The sequence below is a fragment of the Pygocentrus nattereri genome, chromosome 1, assembly GCF_015220715.1.
Source record: "Pygocentrus nattereri isolate fPygNat1 chromosome 1, fPygNat1.pri, whole genome shotgun sequence".
Taxonomy (NCBI): Eukaryota; Metazoa; Chordata; class Actinopteri; order Characiformes; family Serrasalmidae; genus Pygocentrus; species Pygocentrus nattereri.
In genome coordinates this window covers 7,248,872-7,272,145 of record NC_051211.1, presented here as the reverse complement: position 1 = coordinate 7,272,145, position 23,274 = coordinate 7,248,872, and the positions used below count along the sequence as shown (strand labels likewise).

Sequence of the window (23,274 nt, the reverse complement as noted above, 5' to 3'; positions counted from 1 at the left end):
TTAACTATCATTGATAATGATGTGATTTGGACATTATAATTTGAAAATGGTTTGATTCCAGCAGGCATATTTTTTATTTGATAATTATTTTTATAATTTGATAAAACATTCATTTCTGCTAAACATGCTAGAAAAAAGGAGGACACATTATAAACTAAGGATGGGCATTCAAACCAATTTTGATTAAAAGGAGTGTAGCCTTATATTTTTAGCTGACAGCACTGGTGTTGCACAACAATAGCAGCATGCAGAGGAATACATTTACTAAAAAAAGGTTTTCATTATTCAAAAATAGCCAAAGGAGATCGGGAGGTTCATGTATTGGATGAGCAATAGAGGCTGCCTCAGATTAACTAATGAACAAACACAGCAAACTGTGACTGGACTCGTTGACTTCTTACAGGTTGACTTTTCTCCTCAATGTGGCAACACAGTATGCCACAGAAATTTATATTAACTGTTTATGGACCTAAACAACATCAGTGAGAGTTACTTGTTTAGCCTAATTATCCATAAAGGCACACTATCTCTGCTTTTTCAGTCACATCCCCAACAACACTGTTCTGTTAAAACATAAAATTGCTATCGCAATGAGTAATTGGCCTTTATATTTTCCACACCTTCCTGTGAAAAACATAACAAATAGATAAACTGTGATCGCAGTATTTGAATTCTGGTGTCACAAACGTTTAACCAAGTCCCTGAGTACCTATACACATCTCTATTGTAAACTCACTGTGGAATATTTCAATAAATGTCACAACAGCAAACATGTCATAACCACCATGGTACATTATTAAAGTATTGTACCAGGACACTGATACTGATATGAATGTATGTCATTACCAACATTACTCTACCAGTTTTGGCTTTACCTTACTGATGTCCTTATGTGGTGTGGTGTAGAGAAGCCAGCAGGCATTGAAACTGAACAAGTGTACATATTTTTTTCAGGCCTACAGGCTTTTCATTAATCAGACATTATATAGAATCATGCATACATCTAATTCAACAAAGTTTTAACATTTTAGCAAAATGCAAAATATAGCCTGGAAGTCAGTATGAAAGACTATAGACAGTCAGAGAGGGAGCCAGCTCCTTGCCAGAACATGGAAGCCCACCCTTCAGGTGCTTATCTCTAAAAATATGACAATAGTTAAGTTCACGATTGTTATTCGTTTAGCCAAATGTAAATGTTTTGCTGCTCTGCAGAGGATTTTGCTATATTGCTAGCAGACAATAGTAAACGAGTTGCCTATAATCTCTTATTTAAATATAAGTGGTCCAAGAACTTAAACCCTAGTCACGACTTAACAAAACTCCTTCTGATGTGTTACGCCTTAGCTGCTGTGACACAAAAGCCCTGTCAGCATCACTTGCCCCTGTTTACAATTGTGAACATGTCCTTGTAGCATGTTTCTTGATAACATAAAGGTCAGTAGGTTGAGATAGCTGTTATGTAACTGTTGGCTATGGTCAAATTCAGGAATACTAATAGATATAAAGTTTTTTAGGACAAAATCTATAATTTAAGAGTAACTGGATAATGTAATGTAGGATGTAATAAGTTTGGGACTTAAGAGGTTAAACAAGCTACCTGGGCCACACATTGTGACTAATACTGAGTTAAGTAGCTAAGACACACACACACACACACACACACACATACATATATATATATATATATATATATATATATATATATATATATATATATATATATATATATATATATATATATATGTATGTGTGTGTGTGTGTGTGTGTGTGTGTGTGTGGTGTGTGTGTGTGTGTTTGGACCAATATAACTGTATATGTATTTGTCATATTCTGTAAGAGATTTTGATTTTATGGCTTATGTTTTTTAGTTAACTACTTAAAATCCAAGACTTATTACATATTAAAGCTTATTATTTAGCAACTACAGTGACTTCAACATAAACTGTTTGGTTATAAAATGTATAAAATGTGTAATAAACTTTGGGCCTGCCGATGGGCCCTGGCCATTTAAGGTGTTAACCAGTGTTTTACTCACTAATAAGTGTGTGGCCTGTCATCTTTAAAGTGTCAAATATGATGGTCATTGCCCACTACATTTGAGGTAAAGGCGGATTAGATTTCTTCCCCAAAATAGAGTTTAGCAGGGGAGGACAGTTAAAGTGGGACAAAGAAGGTTCATGCGGTTTGCTCTTGAAGTGAGAACAGCCAATCAAATTTACCTATCATCAATAATGACCACTAGGATGCTCTTCATTCAGTTTGTTTTTACTGAACTTGCATCATCATTTTAGACAAGATTTTAATATGAAATTGACCTCATTCCACCAAGTGCATGGTTACTGGACAGAGTGCAATGATATGATATATGATATATGATTATTACTTCCCAATTCCCAACTCTTAGCAGTCTCTGAAGACAGTACACGCACACAAAACCATCAAAACCTCAGAGATGAACTTTGCTAATCAAAGTTCACATCAGAGTTATCAGCTTATTGCAATAGAAATTCTGATGTTTTAGCAGTGGCATTTTCACCAATACCAATACAGAATAGGGGGACCTCAGAATAGCCCGATCTTAACTAATATAGTGGTCATTCAGTTTTACTGTGTTTGTTGGAATGCAAACACACAAACATACACATACCTAAAAACAAGTGTCATAAGAGGAAAATAAGAGGAGAATGGAAGACAGTGAACACCACACTTAGCACAACCATGTCTGCGCTGTGCCATGGAGATAGCGTGGGTTTGTTTAGCGATAAGAAAACCCAATTTGCGTCGAGCGGACACTGTTTTCACACTCCATCGCACCTCTTGAAAGAAGTGACTCAAAACAAAGCCAAGGTCTCGAGTTGCCAGGTTGGAAACATGAAGTAGCCCAAACCACCATGTAAAATTTATGAAGTGGAAAGCATGAGGCATAGCACAAAAATCAGCCAACCAGCACAGGGCTGCACCAATCACAGAGCTACAGGGTTTGAGGTGTTCAAATGGTAAGCATTCAACAAAAAGGTAACACTGTAATCCAAGCCAAACTCATCTCTTCAAAACGTCTCTCAAATCAGGACAGTACGCTACTCGAGCAGGAAATGTATACGATGAACTTCTGGAAGCTTAAGGCACTGAGGAAAGATGGTATCTATTTAAATGTGTTATGGAACATATCCCTTGTGCTGGATGTGGGCCGGATATTTCTGAGGGTGTGACAGTCCCCAGAATGTTCCAGGCTTCTGAGAACGGTTTATGTAACCAGACCAGTGCAGTGCTATTTCATCAGATAATAGCCTCTTTTAAACAACTGAAAGCAAATGGACAGTGAAAAACAGAAGGACAGTCTTCAGGTTTGCTTCTATTAAATGGTGTCAAAACCCTTGGACTAAAGGATGTAGAGGTTTCCCAGCATGCTCCAGGGATTTGGGCATTGGAGCTTTTGGGCTTTTTGGGCCTTAGGGGCACTTCTTGGCCTTTAGGATAGTTCAGGTTCATGTAATGCTGCAGCTCTTTGAAGGCTGCTTTGTTGGATACTAATGACATCAGAGCCAAATCGTCCCTAATGACAAAGACAAAGCCAAGCCAGCCAGATTTGCTCCATTACTTTCTTCTTCCCTCAGTCACTCTATTTTTCTCTTTCTCCCACTCTCCCCAGATATAAAAGCTAATGACTAAATGTTGGTGCATCTGGCTCAGGTTCAGTGGAGCACCAGAGCCAAAGCAAAGATCCACCTCCTTCCCTTGGTGACAAGGAATAAGGAACTTTTGTTTCTTTATACAAGTGACCTCCTCATTTTCTCACAAACTTCATATTTCACCTTTACAGAAGTTCTCTGTTGAGAATTTGCATTCAGGAATTAAAACCTTTGCATAGTTTGAAGTTTAGCACAAAGTTAATTGGTGAAGTATAAGCTTCCATTATGTCTTAACTATGGTAACCTCATAGTTCCAGTGCAAAACTAAAGAAGAAAACATCAGCAACAAACACATCTTGGCTGATTAGCTACATATGCAAGGGAGAATTCCTTTAAATAAGATCATTCGTAAGGGTGCAAATATGCAATAAAAATAAAAAATATAAAAAAGCTACAAGAAACAAACACTGAATTAAGCAAATAACAAACTCTAGGTCGATAATAAAAAATGTCCTCACCTCACCAGATAAACAACCATCCCACAGAGAGCACACCGTCCAAATAAACCTCTAAATGTCCACTCTGTACCCATCACTGATACATGACAGTGAGTAAATAAAATGGCTCACTTGCATCAAATACTTCTCTAATGTAAAAACCTCTTTATGTTCCGTTTATATAGGCAAGATAAATCATACGCATCAAAACAACACCACAAACATAAACTGAAAGGCTTTCAATTAGTGGAAAAAGGCTGGGCCAATGTTCCTCTGTGCCTGGGTTCATTTGCTTCAGTTGCCCAGATGGGCCTTCACATGGCAGAGTGGTGCTGAGGCTGTGTGTGTGCGCGCGCAATTGAAATGAACTGTGAGATTTGAAAAACAGCTTTCACAGCTAATGAACAAAAAACCCAGAACACTAGATGTTATAAAGTGAAAGCAGCTGTGAAATTACAGCTGTGTGCCGTTCTCTCTTGCAAATAAAGGTTTGTGGTCAGTTTGGAAAAAAAAGTGTGATCAAGCATTGTGAATGGAGAGCGCTGTACACTGTAAAACACACCAACTAATGACTTTAGCATCTCTAAAATGTGGTAAGCAATCACTCCCAGATATATTACTCAAATAACTAAGAACAAACCAACTGCTGTGCTGAATATGGTCCCTAATCGCTGTTCCTTACAATGGAAAAACACTATATAGAACACTATTAAACAGTATGGATTGTAATCCAGTAATGGTTTCTTATCACTGTTCCATTTCCTTAAAAATCAGGAATGCTATATAGAACATCATTAAAGGAACAGATATGGTTCCTAATCACTTTTCTCTATATTGGAAAATCAGGAGTACTATAGACAACATTCCTGTAGGCAATAAAATAGTCAATAATCACTATACCCTATATGGGAAAATCAGGAGCACTTTATAGAACTACTGCACTATAGCATTAGATAGAGATAGATAGATAGATAGATAGATAGATAGATAGATAGACAGATAGACAGACAGACAGACAGACAGACAGACAGACAGACAGACAGATAGATAGATAGATAGATAGATAGATAGATACTTTATTGATCCCGAAGGAAATTTAGAATTAGGCTTGCATGAGTAAAACGTACATTAAAACATGATTGTAAGATGGAAGTCTATTTACATATGATGTGTTGATTGTATTTTAGTTAAACCAGAAGGTTACTGGTCATTGGATATTATTGAGGAATTAGTATTTTGATAAGCACCTTGAAATAAGCAGAGAAATTCAGTGAAAAGTGCAAATCCCTAAAACATGTTTTTTAATCAATACCACATTTGTATTTGTAAACAAAGATGAAGATATTTCATTACAACGTCTCATTTTATGAAAAGTTTTTTTGTTGTGTGTCAAGTGTCGTTCTGTAGAATAAAACAACTATTCTTAATATTTTACCCTGTTTTTATCATTTCTTGACATTGGAAACAAATGAGAAAAGTCACAAATTGTTGATACAGAATATAAAGGGAATGCAAACATAATTGCTTATATACCTATAGCATTTATGTTGCGATCACATATAAATAGGCTTGTAAGGCAACAACAGTAACTCTAGAAATCTCAGGGTTAAGTCATTTCTCAAAAATGAGTCATAAAAAACATGAAGAAAAAGTGTAATAGTGTAAAAGCCTAATACATGTCAATGATATGTCCTTACAAAGAAGCAACAATGATGCCTGAAAATATCATGTTGCCATGATAAAAAAGGCTTTGGTGTCCCATGGCTGTCATAAATAGAGCAGAAAATTGGTGTGGACAAGACTGCAGAATAATGATGGCTGGAGTGGTGTCCATATGGGGGTTTATGAAACAAAGCCCATTTGTGTGAATGAGGAGAAAAGCTTATTGAATGAACCAGAGGGGAAGTGTAACAAAGTGAGCAACAGCGGCAAAGCAAAAAAGGGTGTGCGTGTGTGTGTGTGTGTGTTCTTAACATGTGGAAAAAACTAAGCCATATGGTAGTCATTGGCATGTGACGTCATTAGCTCCAGTGAGCCTGGCAGGAACAGATTTAATTATGCTAAATTACATTGATTCCTTTATCACCCTTACTCTCACTCTCCCTATCTCTATCCCACCACGTCACTGGCTTTATGCACCAGACAAACCTTGCTCTCTCCCTACCTCTCTCACACAAACACACACATTACAGCTGTATGAAAGAGACAAATCTAGTATTGTGAATGCAATTATATACGGCAATTGCTGTACAAGTATGTACTTGCAGTATTCAGATCCATGCAAAAGTCAGAGATCACCCTTCATTGAATTGCCAGTCAAAACAGCCATTTTGGTATCAGGAAACGTAGAAAATATGTCAAGAAAATTATATAGAAGGCACAAAAACTAAATATAATTTCAAAATATTCAGTATTTCAAAATATCCGGCCAATGTATTTATTAGAGCCTCCATTCTTTTTGGAAGACTTGCTTTCGGGCTTTCCAAAATATTTGCAGGATTGTTTTTCCATACTTCTAAAGTTCAGTCTTAGAAGTTGGTTGCATTTTCTCCATCTCACAATCCATGTAATCCCAAACATATTCAATGATAAGTTTAAGCCTGGATTCTAGGGTGCTTGGTCCATAGTTCTGAGCACACCTATGGCTTCTTTGTTTGTTTTTGTAATCTGTCTAATTTTCTATTTCCATTTCTCAGTCACATCGTATTAACAGCTACACATCGTTTTATAGTAGACAATGTAGTCTTCTCATAGTGGAAGGATGACTAGGAACACTGGTGAAACTTTTCATGGTTCTTTGGGGAACCATTTCTGTAACTGAGACAAATGTGAAGAACCTTTTTAAGGTTTAAGGAACCTCTACATAATGTAAAGATTGAGGTTGGTGTAGCATAGTGTGTAACAACACTGTTATTTATACAAGAGACTAGGGTTTGTTGGGAACCCAACACCAATAACAGTCCTTTAACAGTCCTCTTAACACTGTCTACATCTGCTTACAAGTCACTCTGGACAAGAAAGGGTTCAAGAAAGAACCCTTAAACTGGTCTAGAACCTTTCAGGAAAACAAAAGTGGTTCTTCTACAGCATTCCTGGGCATTGTATGGCCCGCAGGCCACAACTGGCCCTCTGACTATCTCTGACTGGTCCGCGTGAGATCACTGGTAAATTAGAAGTGAAAAGTAAATGTGTAACTATGACACCTATTACACTGTGATAGGTCCATGAAATACAACTACAATGCTTTTATTTTGAAGGCAACACTTGTTTTTTTTTTTATTTGCATCTGCCCGGTCAGTGCGCTTCACTCAAATGTGTCAGCAAATGTGTTGGATAGCTCTCAAGATAGCTCTTAGTCCTTAAATATGTCGGCTAATGTTAAAAAAAGAAAGACTGACACTGAATGCAGAGTTTTTAACTAGGCATGGACTTATAAATATTTATTTACTGAAGTCAAAGTTAAAGCTGTGTGTAAGTTTGTGGAGAACAGATAACTGTGTTTAAGGATTACCATTTGAATCGCCATTACGAGAGTAAGCCCGTGGAGAAATACAAAAACTTGACCGATGCAGAGCAGGCACGGGCATCTGAAGATTTGCTAGCGAAACTGCGAAGGCAGCAAGGATTTTTACAAAGCTCCACTCATCCAGGGATGGAGCAGTCAGGACCAGCTTAGTAATATCGCACAAAATTGCAAGAAACAGTAAGCCATTTAAGTTGCTGGTCTTTGAAAAACTTGCTATTTTATGTCAGGTTGTGATGCTATTATTTTAAACAATGCAAAATGTTTACAATTTTCTAAACTGAACCATCACAAATAATGATATAATCCTCCACATTTTGATTGTATCATTGTAATGTTTCACTTACTGTTTTTTTATATATAAAGGGTTATTATAAATGCTTTATACAGTATATATGTATTGAGTTAAGTATATTAGTCTAGCCCTCTAAAACCGTTCCAATTTCTCATGTGGCTCCTTGGGAAAATTAATTGCCCACCCCTGTTCTACAGCATTGGTGGCAGCAAGAGTAATTGTTTGAAGAAGATCAAGTAAGTGGAATCAGGTATGTTCCTGCAGCTACACTGGCTCTTTGTGGATAACACTGGACACCCATGTGCTTGTGGACATCCATGTATCCTTGTTTCTGTTAGAGAGCTTATTTGCATATTGCACCCTTCTGCAATACCAGTACTGCAGTAAGTCCAATATCATGATAATGCATAAGTTATACATCGTTCCGCTGTACCACAGCCACAAACATGTACAAATGCAGGCCATCATTCTCGTTTCTGTACCACACTTGCACACACAGCCATTCAAGGCCACACAGTTCGCACCCCTGCAGCTCCATCCATATTTCATGACCAGTTGACACAATTCATTAACATTTCATTTGTGTGTGTGGGCAAATGGGCTGTGGGAAGTGGGCTAGTTTTCAACACAGCACTGGCTCCTCAGTAATTATAACACCACCAATGAGCAGAGGTGTTACACAATACGTCGCCCCCACAGTGCATACACATGCTCCAGAATATTTGTTCCCTACGCCCCCATAACCCTTAGAGAATAAAGCTGCATCGTACCCATGGTAAAACAAGACCAAAACCATCGCCTCAGTAAAGCTAATTGCACAACCGCTTAATTAGTAAAACTGCCTTTACTTCAGGGAGTGCTCAGCAGATCATTTCTAATTTGCTTTAGCTGAGACCTGCTTTATTGCATGATTTAATTGTGTGAGACAGGCTAATCTGGGACTCTGTGCTCAGATGAAATTTGTTTGTTGTAATTAGACTAATTGTCATGTTGTTTATGATAGTTGAGGGAACAAGTGCCTGGCACTCCTTTGCTAAAAAGACATCACTACAACTTTTACACATAGTTTTCAATTCAGTGGAATTGGCAATTTTCAACGTTAAAAAGCTGCCAGCACTGAAATTTTGACTCTAGAGATATTTGCCCTTAGAATTATGAAGCCATTTTTAGCATTTTGCAGTTTGCAGTGATATTCAAATGCCATCGCATAATCACATAACTACTTACAAAGTGACTTTGAATCACATATAAATTCAATCTACATTTGGTACTGGCAGACGCCTGTGCATCTGAATTTTTCCATGTCTTTCAAAGTCAAACAATGACTAAAATATGCCAAAACAAGGCTGTACATAGAACATCTCTCTAATTCATTTAAAATGAAATACTGTACGATTTAAAAAAAGTGGAAACAATAAACTAATAAACTGGAAACAAATTTATAAGAAAACCAAGTGACATCAAATAGATCAGTACTTAATGTGACTCCTAACCATGGGGCAAGACCACCAAAGCTATCACCATCAGATAACCAATACTAACAGCTTTCACCTTTGAGAGAAAGGAGAAAATCAAGCTCCACTTTTGCCATTATTAAAAAAGGAAATAGACAAAAAAGAGGAAAATTTACACTACAACACTGAAACTGGACCTCTGACAGGTGGAGTAAGCGTTTATGCGCTGATCATTCTGAATTTTGACCTTTGAGAAAAGGCAGTATGTACACCACAGAAGCAACGAAAGGCTCTATGAACCATGTCTACAATCATCAGTCATTGTCAGTGTATCATCTGGATTTGGTGATTTGTTTTAGACTGAAGGCACCATGAATGAAATAGAAACAAGTTTTAATACATCATCATGCATTCATCTTCAGAAACTGTTCTCGAAAGATTGGCAAGACATTTTACACCAAAATAACGACCCCAAACACACTGCTGAGAAGATCAATATGTACTTCTCAAACAAAGAATTTGCAACGTACAATGAACAATGAACAAGAGGCTGACCACCCCAGAGTCCAGACCTCAACATCAATGAATGTGCTTGGCATTACTTGAATGATAACAAACAGAAAATGCAACCAAATTCCAAAGACTGAACATTGGAGGTGTAGATAAATATTCCTGCAGATTCCCTTAAACCTGAAAATTATAAACAATACCCAACTCTAGTTAACAGTAAGAGATTCAACAGTGGTTGACCTGCTGCCAGTGCAGAGGTGCTGTAGAGCAGGTGTGAGGATGGAACTAGAACAGGAATGTGGTCTGCCTGGGGGTCCCTACAGACTGCAACTGAGAAACTCACTGAGTTGTTCCAACTATAAGCAATGATTGAAATGACACTGGGTAGAAACTCTTTTCTAAAATGATAAGAGGGTAACACAAGAGGCACTTGAGGTGCTTTTTATCACAGTCACACACTTCCAAGGTGACTTGAACCAACCCTATGACTAAACATATCACCTCAGTTTTAATTACAAGGTAACTCAAGGTGAACTGAATATCCTTGATTTAATGGTGACGGAGGTTTTAATGTCCTCTCACCTGTTCACGGCATTTGTAGTGTAACACTTTGCTCAGAGCCAAGATGGAAAATGTGCCAGCCTTAAAATAAATAAACGATCCAAACCTGCTTCACTGAAACTGAAAAAGAACGAAACATTTCAGTAAGCTGATCTGTTCTGTTCCTCCCTATGACGGCTCTGTCCCTTTGACTGTACTCACGCTCTGTTCAAAAACAAGAAGGTGATCATTTGGCCTGTTAGGACATTCTCTCCACATCCAGAGGCTTCTGATTAGCTCTGAGATGCTGACGTCTGTTCACCCTTTAATGTGACAAAAAAACATGGGGGCTGTCAAAGGAGAATTTCACCAGTGGTTATGATGTAGAAGTTCAGAGTTTAATGTGAAGTTCTGTCTGTTCTACAGATAAATACTCAGTCAAAATTGTTCATAAAGGTGGTGATGGAAACCAAACATCTGTAGAGTTTAATGACTCTGAGTGCTTCCTCACAGACTGTTATTACATGAATTAGGAATCAATACACTGTCGGAGACATGTTACATTGGCCCTAGGTGTGAGTGTGTGAGTGACTGTGTGTGTGTGTGTCTGTCTGTCTGCCCTGCGATGGACTGGTGACATGTCCAGGGTGTATCCTGCCTTCCGCCCAATGACCACTGGGTTAGGCTCCAGCAAACCCTGACCCCCCCGCGACCCCCCGCGACCCTAAGGGAGAATCGGCTTAGAAAATGTGTGTGTGTGTGTGTGTGTGTGTACACTGTCTGATGCCTGAGACGATGATTCTAAGATAAGGTTCTAAGATAAGGTTTTGTATTTTTTAAAATCCAGAGAGGTACATGCAGGGCACTGTAAGGCAAAATAGTCCCCAAAGAAAACTTTTTTGTTTAGATTTATCACTAATTTACCATTATCAACATATCATATAGAAAGTTAGAAGACGTGTATGTCCATTAATCATTTTGAACAGTAAAATAAAAAATGAAAAAATATTTTTATTGCATATTTGTGTTGTAGACATCATGGCCTCAGCAAAGTCACATGACTCATGAAACGACCCTGTCATCCTATCATCATTCTAGTTTGCCTGAATACTAACTATCTCCAGCCATGTATTTGTCAGATGATTGGTTAGACTCGTATGTAAGCCTGGGCTTTAGCATATACTAGTTGCGAAGTACTGTTTTCCTTGTGAGACTACTGGGCGTTTTTCCTGTACTGGTGTTTATCGTGTTTTTGACCCTCTGTCTGTTTTCTCTTTGACTCTGTTTTTGGATTTGCCCTTTTGTAATTCTGCCTGGTTTGTTGGATTCATGGTTTTGACCCATCGCTTGTTGTGTGCTCTGATTTGCCCTTGTTTGTTATGGTCACCATTCTTACTCTGCTGTGTTTACTGTAACTGACTCATGCCTGTCTGCTGACTACTCTCTGCATCCCTGATTCTACAAGTAAAGCTTCACATGTGTTTTCAAACCGCGAGCGTCTGCTTTCTGGTTGCACGTTACAGTACAGACCACATTTTATATTGATTTTTTCCCATATGTTAACTTCAGCAAATAAACAGTAATTGAGCATTACAATGTGCAGCAGTGTTTTCTCTGTAGAGGATGTGTTAACTTATTTTCATTTGGTCATTTCACCAGGAGCACTCAAACATATTACAATTGCATACAATTGTATTATACTTTAATTTCTTTTTCAACTTGTTAGAACCATCAGGAAATCTTGTTGTCTTAGTCAACATGATGATTACTGTCATCAGGTTTCTTGTCAATTGTCACTGATATCATATTACATTGATCTTTCACCCAAGCCTTTGCTCATTAGCATATCGCAAAATTTTGACAGCTGAAATTCGATTTCCATTAAAAAAACAAATAAATAAAACAATCAAAGCTAATTGTGTTTTTTAGCTAAATATATATGGTAGGCATCCAAGATTCCTTAAACACTAGGGAGTAGATTGTGAGATACGCTGTAATACAAGTTGTAGCACATTATGTAGTCTTGGTGGTATTGATGTCAACAACTCAAAGCTACACTAATAGCCTATAAATGTATAAAAATGAAGGTGGACTCATAAATTCTCACATCACACACTACTAGTTTCTATCTGAGTCTATTTTCCTCAACAACAACAACAAAAAACAAAAACAAAGATATAAACAAGCGCACTGTCCCCGCATTCAATTCTGAGGCCCAAACACCAGCCATCCTGTACAATATACAGCACAGGACAATAATACAATAAAAGCCTTTTAATGTTTGCATCATTAAAGACAAAAATCAAATGCATCAACACACAATCAAGTTTTTCCTTCTTCCCGTTTCACTATCAAAAGAATCAGATAAGGCCTGTTCTGGTCATAATATAAATATATGACCCAGAACAGGAACAAAGCATGACTCAAGGACATGCTGATAAAGAACAAGCGCTGTGAGGACATCAATGCTGGATCATACAAACTGCCCCAGTCCTTGAAGGAAGAGGGCAATATGGACACAGCTGACAAACTGCAAGCTCTTCACTCTTAAATAAACACCTTCAACTAATAATTAGCTAAACAATGCTATCATGGCTAATAATCAGTGAAAACGTGTTACGATGTAGCACAATATGGTCTGAAGTCATTTTCATCATTGATTAATCTGGTAGAATTGTGAAAGGCATAAGAATTCTTGGGTAAACTTGGGTAAACAGGGTTGTATATGTACTACCATGCACAAGTTTAGAATCAAGGTAAATACAGTTTGGTAACAATATAAAACAAATTTTGTTGCAGATAAATGTTTAAAATGATTCTAATGTTAGATTGCACAACATTGGCAATTTTAAATAATTAGTAGGAAGCTAGAAGAATGACCAGAGCTGTACAGTAAGAAATACATGATTTTAAAATAATTGACAAAACTGAATAACATCAGGAATTTGTCACGATTGGCCCCTCCCAGTGCTGTCATGTGCTTTTTGTTTACTTTTTCATCCATGTGCGTTTGTTTTGGTTCAGTCCAGCCCCCTTGTTGTCTGATCCACCCCTGATTGTTACCACCTGTTTCCCACCTGACCCTCGTTAGCCCTCTTGTATTCACGCCCTGTTTTTTCTTTAGTCTAGTGCTTGTCTTTGTTTGTTGTTTGTTGATGTGTTGGCTGTATTGTATTGTATTCTTGTGGTGTTTGGTTTTTGTTTGAGGGTTTGTGTTAATTTTGTCATGTCTGTCTCTCCTGCTCTCCGTATAGGCTATCTGAACCTGGACCGTTTTGACCATGACCCTGGATTTGCCCAAAATAAAAGTCGCTTATCTCAGCGTATTCGTCTGCCTCCTCGCTCCACGTTACAGAAAGACCGGCAGAGGACGCAGGGAGTAAGCGACACACTGGTCTGTGGCTGTTCCATTGGGATGAAACTGCCCAGAGGAATCTGCCCAGAACTATACGGGAGGACCTGGTCAATGACCTGAAGAGAGCTGGGACCACAGTCTCAAAGATTACCATTAGTAACACACTACGCCATCATGGATTAAAATCCGGCAGGGCATGCAATGTCCCCCTGCTCACGCCTGCACATGTCCAGGCCCGTTTGAAGTTCTCCAATGACCATCTGGATGATCCAGAGGAGGCATGGTAGATGGTCATGTGGTCAGATGAGAACAGAATAGAACTTTTTGGTATCAACTCCACTCGCCATGTTTGGACGAAGAAGAAGGATCAGTACAACCCCAAAAACACTGTCCCAACCGTGAAGCATGGGGATGGAAACATCATACTTTGGGGGTGCTTTTCTGCAAAGGGGACAGGACGACTGCACCGTATTGGATGGATGGGGCCATGTATCGTGAGATTTTGGCCAACAACCTCCTTCCCTCAGTAAGAGCATTGAAGATGGTTCGTGCCTGGGTCTTCCAGCATGACAATGACCCGAAACACACAGCCAGGGCAACTAAGGAGTGGCTCTGTAAGAAGCATTTCAAGGTCCTGGAGTGGCCTAGCCAGTCTCCAGACCTGAACCCAATAGAAAATCTTTGGAGGGATCTGAAACTCAATGCTGCCCAGCGACAGCCCCGAAGCCTGAAGGATCTGGAGAAGATCTGTATGGAGGAGTGGGCCAAAATCCCTGCTGCAGTGTGTGCAAACTTGGTCAAGAACTACAGGAAACGTCTGACCTCTGTAATTGCAAACAAAGGTTTCTGTACCAAATATTAAATTCTGTTTTTTTATTGTATCTAATACTTACTTCATGCAACAAAATGCAAATTAATTATTTAAAAATCATACAATGTGATTTTCTGGATTTGTTTTCAGGTTCTGTCTCTCACAGTTGAAGTGTACCTACGATAAAAATTACAGACCTCTCCATTCTTTGTAGGTGGGAAAACTTGCAAACTCGGCAGTGTATCAAAAACTCATTTTCCCCACTGTAAATAAACTTTGACTTGACTTTAATGTAAGACCATATGTTATCCATAGGGTTTAAATCTGGACTCTCACCAGGCCAAAACCTTAAGTAAAAACATTTACAAGTATTATTAAACAAGTATTTTGGGCTTGGCCCAAAGTTTCCTTCCCTTCCACAATTAGCATGTCAGATTATAAAACAATATCAATGTAGGTAGTAAATTGCATTTTTAATGCATGTGCTATTATTATCCTATTGTCTCTGTTCCTTTTTTACTACATTTCTCTCTTTCTTCTATATTGGCCATATCTTTGTCTTCTGTCTATTTAACGATCTGTTGCACATGCAGTCAATCCCTGACACAGCTCTCAATGGGACATTGTGTATATCTGGTTATCCACGTGAAACCACCCACAGTCTCTTCTTTTACTAATCTATGCAGACTACCCTAAACTCAGTGGCTGTCTGCACTGTAATAGTCTCCTCAGAGGTTTCATGAGCCCACTAATGGCTGTCTGCAGCCTATATGAATGTCACAGTGACATTTCTCCACGGCAGAAGGGACAATTAACACGTCTCTCCAGAGCTATAATTCCATTTAAAAAAACAGAGATGCCCTGCTTCATCCACAGCAGTAATCATCCTCAATCTCAGCTCTGCATTCCCTCAGGATTGAAAATTGCAGGACTACAACATGTTATTAATTACGTTGTGAGATCCATAAGTGCGACGCCAGCTTGCCACAGTCTGTTGCAAATGTCTGATTCAGTTTCTGTTGATCTCACAAATTTAACCTCTTTCCCAGAGACCTCAGTATGCCCAGCTTTCCCCCCATTTCTGAACCTATTGAATCAGTTTGTTGATGTAACTCATATGCAGCCCTAAACTTTAGACACAAACAGCAACAACACTGGCTGTATTGTTGAGCACAAGAGTGTATTATTTAAAGTGAAAAAAAATTCCTGAACACACAGTTTATGAACCTTGGTGTATAGCCATTTACAATATCTAATGGTTGCCAGAGGTTATGGAAAATTACACAGAAGCCATAACAACTAAATATAATGTCAAGTTTCTCAGTGTTTAGTCTGCCAGCACCCTTTGGCATTACAGCTTCTGTTCTTTTAAGGAGGCTTGCTTTCAGTTGCAGTGGTATTTTTTTTCTCCAAAGTTCAGTCTTAGAAGTTGTTTGCATTTCTGCTTCTCATGATTCAAGTAACCCCAAACACAATCTGTGATACTGAGGTCTGGAATCTTGGGTGGTCAGTCTGTTGTTCTGAGAACAGCAGCAACTCCTTTTTTTATTTATTTTCCTTCTCAGTCTCACATCCTTTCAGACTCATAACGTTGAGATGTCCTCAGTGCTGTGTCGCAGTGTAAGGACGGACAGAAACAAGTGGATTTTTTCCCAATGTGAGGCAAGAGTGGAACTAGTTTACTTATAGACTGTTTCCACTCAAAATTATGCAAATTAAGGGTGGTCTCTGAATTTTGCACGGCACCATATACCAAGCTGCTTGCCTATTGTCCTGGAGCCCATCCCAGCCTTGTGCAGGACTATAATTTTGTCCCTGGTGTCCTTAGACAGCTCTTTGGTCTTGGCCATGGTGGAGAGTTTGGAGTGTGACTGATTGGGTGTGTGGACAGGTGTCTTTTATACAGGTAACGAGTTCAAATAGGTGCAATTAATACAGGTAATAAATGCAGAGTAGGAGGGCTTCTTAAAGAAAAACTAACAGGTCTGTGAGAGCCAGAATTCATGCTGGTTGGTAGGTGATCAAATATTTATTTCATGCAATAAAATGCAAATCAATTATTTAAAAATCATACAATGTGATTTTCTGGATTTTTTTTAGATTCTGTCTCCCACTGTTGAAGTGTACCTACGATAAAAAACACCGACCTCTCCATTCTTTGTAGGTGGGAAAACTTGCAAAATCGGCAGTGTATCAAATACTTATTTTCCCCACTGTATATAGCGCTTTTTACAACAGGTGTTGTCACCCATGAGCAAACCAGTGGTGACAATGGCAAGGAAAAACTCCCTAAGAACAAGAGGAAAACCAATACTAGCTTAGCAATATTTCCAAACGTTTGAAGCCTCAATGCTGAGTGGAACAATATTGACTCTTCTGTAAAAGGCTGTCTGAAAATTTACCAGCAAGACTTTAACATTTAAAGAAATCAAAAAGAAAAGCTATCCCATACAAAGTTAATTAATCTATTTGTTTAATGATTTGTTCTTAAAACCATTAAAATTTTAACGTTTTGCCATTTGGGGCTTGGCCTTTTTTTGAATGTGAGTGTACATATTTATCCCTGTTGCATCAAAGAATTAAAAGGGGTAGAAAAACTTCACTTACGCTGGTGACTTTCCGATAGATTTGGGCTGCGTTTTGGCACTCTGAATAGGGGTATTCGGATGTGGTCATCTCCAGGATACACATCCCGAAGGCATATACATCCACTGCCTCGTCATACTTTTCCTCATACATCTCTGGAGCCATGAATTCAGGGGTGCCTGTGAGAACACAGAATACAGCAAGTGGGCTTAAAACATAAAGGGCCTAGTATTGGACCTGGAGGAACACAAGACAAGATGTTTTCGTGCTAAACAAATGTATTAAGAAATCAGGACTGACATCATCTTGGAATGCACAAAATATGTCATGGCTAGTCTCTTGGAAACAAACAGTGGATTTCAAATAACATTATACTGCACTCCAATTTCCATTTAGGACAGTCCTGCTTGCATTAATATGATGGGCATGACAACTAATTCCTGTCTGTATAGAGTGCCCTAAATCCTTTGGCTGATACCAGCTCAAACAGATCCTTTTTGAGCCTTGCACAGCCAACAATTACGATTTTCGAGAAAGATTTATTAAGAGGATGACAAATACACTGTAGTTGCTGACGTCTTTGAGGCTAATCTCTGTTAAGCACTGAGGCAGCATAAATATGACAAGAATAAATAAATAAACAAACGTATACACCAGCAGGTAATGGAGGCAGTGCAAGGCGTGTTTACAGTAATAACTGTGAAGGTCAGTTCTCTGCCAAGGTAACAGGGTACAGAGAGCAATGAGTCCATTACTGATTCATGCGCCAAAAGTGAGTATTTCTAGTTTTTGCCACTGAACCAAACTGAACTAGAAGCTTTACACAAAAATGATAAATGATAATAATACATTTACATTTATTTACATTTACATAATGCTAATTAGCCCTTACTCATTTTAATTTGTTAGCATTTTGAAAGGATTTGAAAGGATGAGTCACAGTGTGTGGATCAGAGAAACAAACCCTAAAAAGGTGAAAATCCTGAATAGACTCTTAAGAATACCAAGGTCATTACATTAACTCACCTATGACACTTTTGGCAAAAGAGGCACTCTTGAGTGTAGCCAGACCTAAATCGCCAATCTTGACCGAGCCAGTGGGACCTGTTATGAAGATGTTGTCACACTTGAGGTCTCGGTGGATGATTGGTGGGGCTCGTGTGTGCAGGAAGTGAAGGCCTTTCAGGATCTGGTGACTCCAGCGTTGGAGAAGCTTCAGCTTCATCTCTTTAAATCTTTTTAAGTATCTGAGGCCCCAAGACATGAATTGCTGGTTAAAGTCTGTCTTTCATAATGAAAAATCAACTCAACATTCAATTCAACATTTACTCTTGCTCTTCAGAGTGGTGGGTAAGGGATTAATTGACCAAAGTAAATACATTTCTATTATTATTAATTCATAATATAACAATAAAGATTAGCTCACATTATTATGCTCACGTCAACTCAATAACTTAGACGATCTTACTGACCTTGCTAATATGTTTAAAATAAAGGGATGTTATTTATTTTTTTCTCTTTGTACAATAGGGCAGCAGTCAAGCATGCATGGGTCGCTTACATGTGTAAACTGCTGAGCCATCTGCAAGCAATTCTGGAGCAATTTCTCAGATCTCTGTAGTTTCCTTTGCCAAACTTACGTCTTGAGGGTTCCTGACGTCATGAGCTCAGTAACGAGGATAATGCATTTGTGGCCTTTGACAGTGGACTTCCAGGAATCATAGAAGCGGACAATGTTGGGATGCTGCAACCCCTTCAGCATCTCCACCTCCTCACTGAAGCGTTGCCGCTCTGCCTTGGTCAGCCTCCGTGTCTGAGAGGGAAAGCAAACAGCACAGAGACACTTACAGGAGTGTTCAGACATGGCCAAACATTAACCATCTCTTTTAGAACTTCAGAAAAAATAGGAAAAATTTACAACCACAGTCATTATAACATTAAAAAAGTTAAGTACCCTCTTAGAATAAGATGGTACTTTGAGGGTTCTTTAGTAAAGATAATGTTTCTAGATAGAACCAAGAACACTTTAGTTATGCAAAGGGTTCTTCACAATGATGGAAAATATACATGAATGTGCTACGGACGATTCTATATGGAACCTTTTTGACAACGGGTTTTATATAGAACCCATAAGGGTTCTTCTATTGTTACAAGCTTTCAAAAAGGTTTTATATAATCTATAGCATGGTATAAACTACCATCTACAGCACATTCTCTTTAGTCATGCAAAGGGTTCTTTGACCATTCATGGTTCTATATAGAATCATTTTCTTTTTCTTTGGAAACACCATCTATTTTAAGAATGTGGTACAATGCCTGTACTCAATAACGTGTTTGAGGCAAAACAGAAAAACTCCTCTACGAGCAGGTCTGCTTAAACTTTGGACTTGTACTGTGTGTCCTAAAACAACCTCTTAAGAACAACTTCGCCTGAGCCGAAGTTCTATAAACTTTTGTGTAATTGTGTCTTTTAATAGCCTGTTAAGATCTTCTCGTATTTTCTTTAAATAAGCAAATGGAAGTAAATTAAGTCTTGTTTATACACTGCAAGCCTTTCATGACCTGACGAAGAAATGGGCCTCGCTCAAATGAAGACCTACAGGAGTTCACACTGTTCACAACTGTTACGTTAGCACAGTTATATGATGGCAAATTCAGGAAAAAACGTTTACTTTATAGTTTCTGACTCGCCCTCTGACCCATCCTGTGGAGTGGCTTAAGACTGATGACATCAGGGCTTTGGACTAGAGGGCATTTTTGTGCTGCACACCATCTAATTGCAGAGCTGTAACACTGTTTGTGGCTTTTACTATGGGTCTTACGTAAAGACACTTACAGTATACAGGAGCTTAACAAGCCAAATTTGCTTTCATCACAACCAAGCATGAATAGAACTGTGCGATAAAGTATCAAATTTGAAGAACCACAGATCTACTCATACAAATTAACGGGGATAATTTGTGGCTTTTGGCTGTGAATTAGTTTCATCATAGTCCAATACTGCTCAGCCCATGATTAAATTAGTTTAAAGCAACTGATAGATTATGTTTCACAACACTGTACACCATGTACTTAAAAACATATTCTCACAACAACAACAACAAAAAAATGAGCTCAGAGCAAATTCAATTACACTAATAGCTACAGCTTGCTTGTTTCTAATGGTCCGGAAAAAGGAAAAGCGTGTTTAAGAAGTGTTAGAGTCTAAAATGTGTAGTAGACTGTTAGAGCGGAATTAGGCAGCTGCCAAACCCCAGAGCCTGGCACACATAGCACTCCAACACAACCCAGAACACGCTGACAGGGACTGGAAACACTGATGTTGCTCACTGCTCTCTTGCACTCTTAGAAGAAATAGACTGGCTGAATTTTGGGTTCCTGGTTATGATCATTTAAATATGAACACCCTGATTTTCCTGAATCCTGACTGTTCTTTGTAACCTGGAGAACAATGCCAACATTTCTTAAATAGCCCCTAAACTCTGGAAGAGTGTGCCAAGGGATATTAGGAACGTACATTTTCCAAGCAGGAATATGTCTAGTGTATTGGGTCTCTTTTACTCTTTGTTTTACAGTATTGCATAATTTTGTTTTATTGTAATTATAATCATATAATTTTGTGTGGTTAATCACAACCACATTCGTCTTGTATGGTCAAATGTAATTCTAACAAAAGATGTTCTTATCTTGCTATTGCTTTTGTAGGTTTTATCCAAAGTTCTGTTGTGACCACTGTCCATCTCCTGTCAAAGATGTCACCCAGTGCTAACGTGACTGATGTTACTGATACTGCCAACATCAGGAATGTGTTTTGGTAACTTAAGGCTTGACAAACTGGTGCTCATCAAAGCACCACTTTGGTAGTTGGATATAAATTTATCAAGAAATCTCTCAATGGCACTTCATTATCATTTAAAAGCTGTATGACACATTACATTAATAACACATTATTACCTTTGACACTACTATTGTTATTATAACAACAGCGCCAACAGTCATTGGAAAAGACAACAGTGGTCTTGGAAAAGATATGACACAAGCCATGACAGTAGCAGATAGGCAAAGCAACTTATTTCAGTAAAGCCATTGTAATGTACAACTGTACTACCATGAATAAGGATCTTTCTACTACAAACCCCTCAAACTAACTACAGAACTTTTATGTTCTTTAACCATAACTTTATTCCCAATAAAAGAGGAAAGGTAGGCTTATAAATTTTCCTTGCTTGGACCAGTTACTATGGATACTTTCTCAAAAATATAGGGAGACTATAGGGAGAAACAGGAACTCGAAATGATTGTACTTGAAGCTTTTTTATGTTGCGCGCTTTCCATTGAGCAGGAGAATTCAATCAGAATCCAAAATGCACCAGTAAACATGGAAAAGGGCACAGACAGAAAAACTACACAGATCAAGGCACGTTCAGGACTTTTCATGTATTTATGTTTCCAAACCTTTTCTCACCCACACTAGGTCATGTCTCGCTATATTACATCATTGGGGTCTATCAACACCCCTGCCAGACACCCTCAACTTCAATGGCCCTTTCCAAAAGTGCAAGGCATCAAGACTGATGAGCCTGCTTCACCTTCAAATATATTAGCTCAGCACTGCATGAAAAAAACCCTCACATTTCTCACTGTCCACTTTTAAAACAGAGAACCTGCTGTTCAGCTCATTAAGACCGATTTCATGAGTGTAAACAGGGACGTTTGAGAACAGAGTCGCCAATAGGGGTCCAGAAAACAAGCAACTGACCAGCAGTGAAACAGTATATCTGGACTTCAGAGCTAGAAGCAAATGGCTGTGTCTAATGAGTTGACAGACAGACAAGCACACACAGCCACCATACAGGAGAATGAAGACACCCTGTTTATGTAAGCAAGGCAGTGGGAGATGGTCAGAACCAGAAGGTTCAAGAAAGTTATGTGTTTATTTGTGTGTGTTCTGGTTTTCGTACATTTTAGGACAAAAATGTTCTTACTGTAGGAAAACCAAGGAAAAACAGGGGCAACAAATATGCCATGATATTTTTCCAAAAAAAGTGCAAAAAATATTTATAACTAAAAGAACAGAACTATTCCTTTCAGATTATTTAAAATATAGTCAACCCAAAATTAAAACTAACATTCTGACTTTGTTAGTTCATGGCCCTGGACAAATTTGGTGCAAGTCCCCATATCATATCTTTTAAAAGACAAATTTTTCCCTGTCAAAATGAAATAACTTTCGCTTGCAACATTAACATTAACCAACAGTGGGAAACTCTCACTCGGGGAGTTCTAGGCCTGATGATTTATGTAAATTAAATTAAATATGTGTCTTAACTTTAGTTCATTTGTAATTAAAATAATCACCATGCTTGTTATGTTTTGGTTGGAAAATTTTAAAATCTTTCAGTCAAAGAAATTTTCCAGTCATAATGTATTTTACCATCATAGGAAAGTAAATACAGCCAAGCCAGCTTTCTCATTGGTCGGGACTTCAGGAGCTGAACTGAAGGCCTAATGTTTCATGTTAACCACCAAGATAATTAGGAATTGTCAGTGGAATCATCTAATCATGACTGATTTCCAATGACTAGGACCAATTTTGTAAAAAAAAAAAGAAAAAAAGTCAGTCTATGTCTTCTGGAACTCCTAGATATGTCACTGCCTGTGACTAGATCAGAGTCCCTCGCTCACACCATGTTTCACTCAGAAATCATGTCATGGTATAGGATTGCCCATTCATGTTGAATTTAAGGTTAGATTTAGGGTTTAGGGTCTACAAAACACATATATCGTATTACTAACAAATACACAAGCCATTATTACATATACTGCATGTACGTACATTCATTTAAAACATATTTTCACATATAGATACTTACCTATATAAATATTAAATATTAGACTTGGCCCTGACACTGTATAAAAATATGTCTGTGTGTGTTGGGTGGGTCTGTCGGGACCAAGTGTTATTTGGTGTTGGCCAGGCTGGAGGAAATGCAGCTGTGACCACGTCTGCACTATTTCAAGAGGCCTCCCTCTAGATAACTGGAAAAACAACTGCATAGCAGTTTTACTAGTAG

General features: G+C 38.3%; 1 protein-coding gene across 2 annotated transcripts in view; it reads right to left on the bottom strand.

The window, feature by feature from the left end:
• wnk4b (WNK lysine deficient protein kinase 4b) overlaps positions 1–23,274 on the bottom strand; it is a 90,346-nt gene that overhangs the window by 38,395 nt on the left and 28,677 nt on the right. For both annotated transcript variants that reach the window (XM_017700566.2, XM_017700567.2), the window contains 3 exons: positions 18,841–19,013; positions 18,227–18,447; positions 17,222–17,379 (listed from right to left, as the gene is read on the bottom strand). In XM_017700566.2, coding sequence (XP_017556055.1) covers positions 17,222–17,379; positions 18,227–18,447; positions 18,841–19,013 — 552 coding nt within the window. The remainder of the gene's footprint in view (positions 1–17,221; positions 17,380–18,226; positions 18,448–18,840; positions 19,014–23,274) is intronic.